Source organism: Parus major, unplaced genomic scaffold (assembly GCF_001522545.3).
Source record: "Parus major isolate Abel unplaced genomic scaffold, Parus_major1.1 Scaffold378, whole genome shotgun sequence".
Lineage (NCBI taxonomy): Eukaryota > Metazoa > Chordata > Aves > Passeriformes > Paridae > Parus > Parus major.
In genome coordinates this window covers 33578-35930 of record NW_015379299.1, presented here as the reverse complement: position 1 = coordinate 35930, position 2353 = coordinate 33578, and the positions used below count along the sequence as shown (strand labels likewise).

At 69.1% G+C, this 2353-nt stretch overlaps 1 protein-coding gene across 1 annotated transcript in view; it reads right to left on the bottom strand.

The window, feature by feature from the left end:
- Positions 1-2353, bottom strand: part of PTPN23 (protein tyrosine phosphatase non-receptor type 23) — a 12595-nt gene that overhangs the window by 3454 nt on the left and 6788 nt on the right. Inside the window, exons 13-19 of the mRNA XM_015616222.2 lie at positions 2177-2242; positions 1928-2073; positions 1309-1617; positions 834-988; positions 615-766; positions 276-455; positions 7-179 (exon numbers count right to left, since the gene is read on the bottom strand). Of these exons, the coding sequence (XP_015471708.1) occupies positions 7-179; positions 276-455; positions 615-766; positions 834-988; positions 1309-1617; positions 1928-2073; positions 2177-2242 (1181 nt within the window). The remainder of the gene's footprint in view (positions 1-6; positions 180-275; positions 456-614; positions 767-833; positions 989-1308; positions 1618-1927; positions 2074-2176; positions 2243-2353) is intronic.

Genomic DNA, 2353 nt, shown 5'->3' with positions numbered 1-2353 from the left:
GCTGGCCCAGGGGCCCGGGCAGCAGCTCCGGGGGGAGGCTCCGCAGCTCCTCGGGCAGCTCCGACAGCACCAGGGAGCCCAAGTCGGCCGGCTCGGGACCCCCGGCCTCGTCCGGGGGCTTCTTCTGCAGGGGGGGCTTGGGGGCCGTGGGCCGGGGGGGCGGCTGCTTCTTCAGCTCCCTGGGGGCACAGGGGGTCAGTGCTGTCACCCCACGGGCACCGGGAGCCCTGCCCCAGCTCCCAAAGGCCCTCCTCACCCCCGGGGGTCTCACCCACCTCTCCAGCAGCTGCTGCCGGTGGGCCTCGCTGGCCTGGCACGCCGCCCGCGCCCGCTCCAGCAGCTTGGCCGCCTTCCCCTCCAGGTCCGTGTAGAAATCCTTCCCCTCCTGCGACTTCTTCATCAGGTCCTCGTACGCCTCGTAGGAGGCCACCAGGGTCTGCACGGTCGTGTTCCACCTGGGCCGGGGACACGGAGGGCTCGGTGCTCCAGGCACGCTCCCGTTCCCCGTGGGGTGGGCACAGAGGCAGCGCAGCGCCGGCGGGGCAGGGCAGAGCGGTGCTGGCCCCACGGCTGCCCCAGGGGGTGGGGGCTGTTCCCGGGCCCTCCTCACTCACTTGTGCTCCACCTCGGCCAGGGCCTTGCGCACGGCCGCGTATTTGACGTTGGCGTCGGTCAGGGCCTTGAGCACGTTCTCCTGGGCAGCCAGGTTCTGCTCCAGGTACACCTTGAGCTGGTCGTACTTCTTGAGCTGCTCCTCAAAGAGCTTCTGCGGGGACACGGGAGGGTCGGCGGGGCTCGGGGGAGCGCGGCCCCAGCGGGGTCCCCACGCCCACCTTCATCTCGGAGCGGTCGGTGGTGACCAGCGAGGTGGTGATGTCGTCCTTCTGGATCATCTCCCGCAGCTGCTGCTCCAGGGACATCCGCTGCTCCCGCATCTCCTGCACCTTGGCCAGGATCCGCTTCAGGTTCTGCAGCACCTGTTTGTCGTCTGGGGCGGGGGGTCAGGGCTGAGGAACCCCAGGGACCCCGCGGGGGGATCTGCAGAGCCAGGCCTTGCCTGGGACCCCCCTGTCCCCTCTGTCCCCAGCCAGGAGCCACTTGGGGACAAACCCCCGCCCCACAGCCACAGCCAGGGGACACACAGGGACCCCCGGGGGGGGGACACAGAGAGGGACAGCCCTGCCCCCCCAGCTGGGAGGGGACACAAGGGGTACAGCCCTGCCACCCCCAGCCCAGGGACACTGCCAGTCCCCTGTGGGGACACAAGGGGTACAGCCCTGCCCCCCCAGCCCCCCATGGCAGACCCACCTTCAGAGAGGGTGGGTGTGGGCAGCGCAGCCCGGACCTGCTCCAGGGGGCCGCCCAGCAGGCGCAGGTTGCCCAGGTGCAGGTTCATGGCGCGGTGCAGCTCGGTGTTGGTGAAGCTCGCCTTCTCGTGCAGCTCCAGGTACTTGGAGCACTCCTTGCTCACCTCGGCCAGCCCCGGGGGGGACCCTGGCGCCGGCGGGACCCTCCCCAGCAGCTCCTGCAGCTTCCGCTCCTGCGCCTCGTCCTCCTCCAGCAGGTCCCGGATCTCCTTCAGCGACGCCTCCACGTCGGTGAAGACCCCCGAGAGCACTGGGGGGACACGGGGGGGCTGCTGGGGGTGGGGTCACCTCCTGCCTGGAGCCAGGCACGGACACGGCGGCTCCAGGTGTTGGGACACTGAGCTCCTGATCACCCTCGGGGTCATCCCCCCTCCCACCCAACAGGGAAAACACTTTGGGATTCAGGACTTTGTGCCAGTACAGAACCAGCCACACGTGAGAACATCCCCAACACCTTGGGCAGGGAACAACGCTGGCCCCCAGGTCCCCCAGGTCCAGGCAGGGAGCGGTGCCAGGTCCCCCAGCCCCCCCAGGCCCCCCCAGGCCCCCGGAGCCCTCACCCTGCATGGACTGGACGAGGTTGCGGACGGTGTCGGGGCGCACGCTGAGCGCGGCGCATTTCTCCATCAGCACGGGCGGGATGTGCTCGTACATGTCCAGGTTGTCCACGGTGTCAGGGTCCAGCTGCATGGAGTCCATGAACTGGCTGTGGGACACAGAGGGGCCCCTGAGGGGTGGCACTGTCCCCCCTCCAGAGGCTCGGGAGCACCGGGACCCCGTGGGGCAGCAGGGCCGGGCCCCTCACGTACTCCAGAACTTCGTTCTTGGCTTCGATCTTGGCCATCACATCCCGCAGCAGCTTGGCCTTTTCCTCACTGGGATGGGACACAACAGAACACGGTGTGAGTGCAGAGAAATCCTCACCAGGCACCACAGCCCCAGCTCCATCCATCCACCCATGGATTCCATCCATCCATCCATCCATC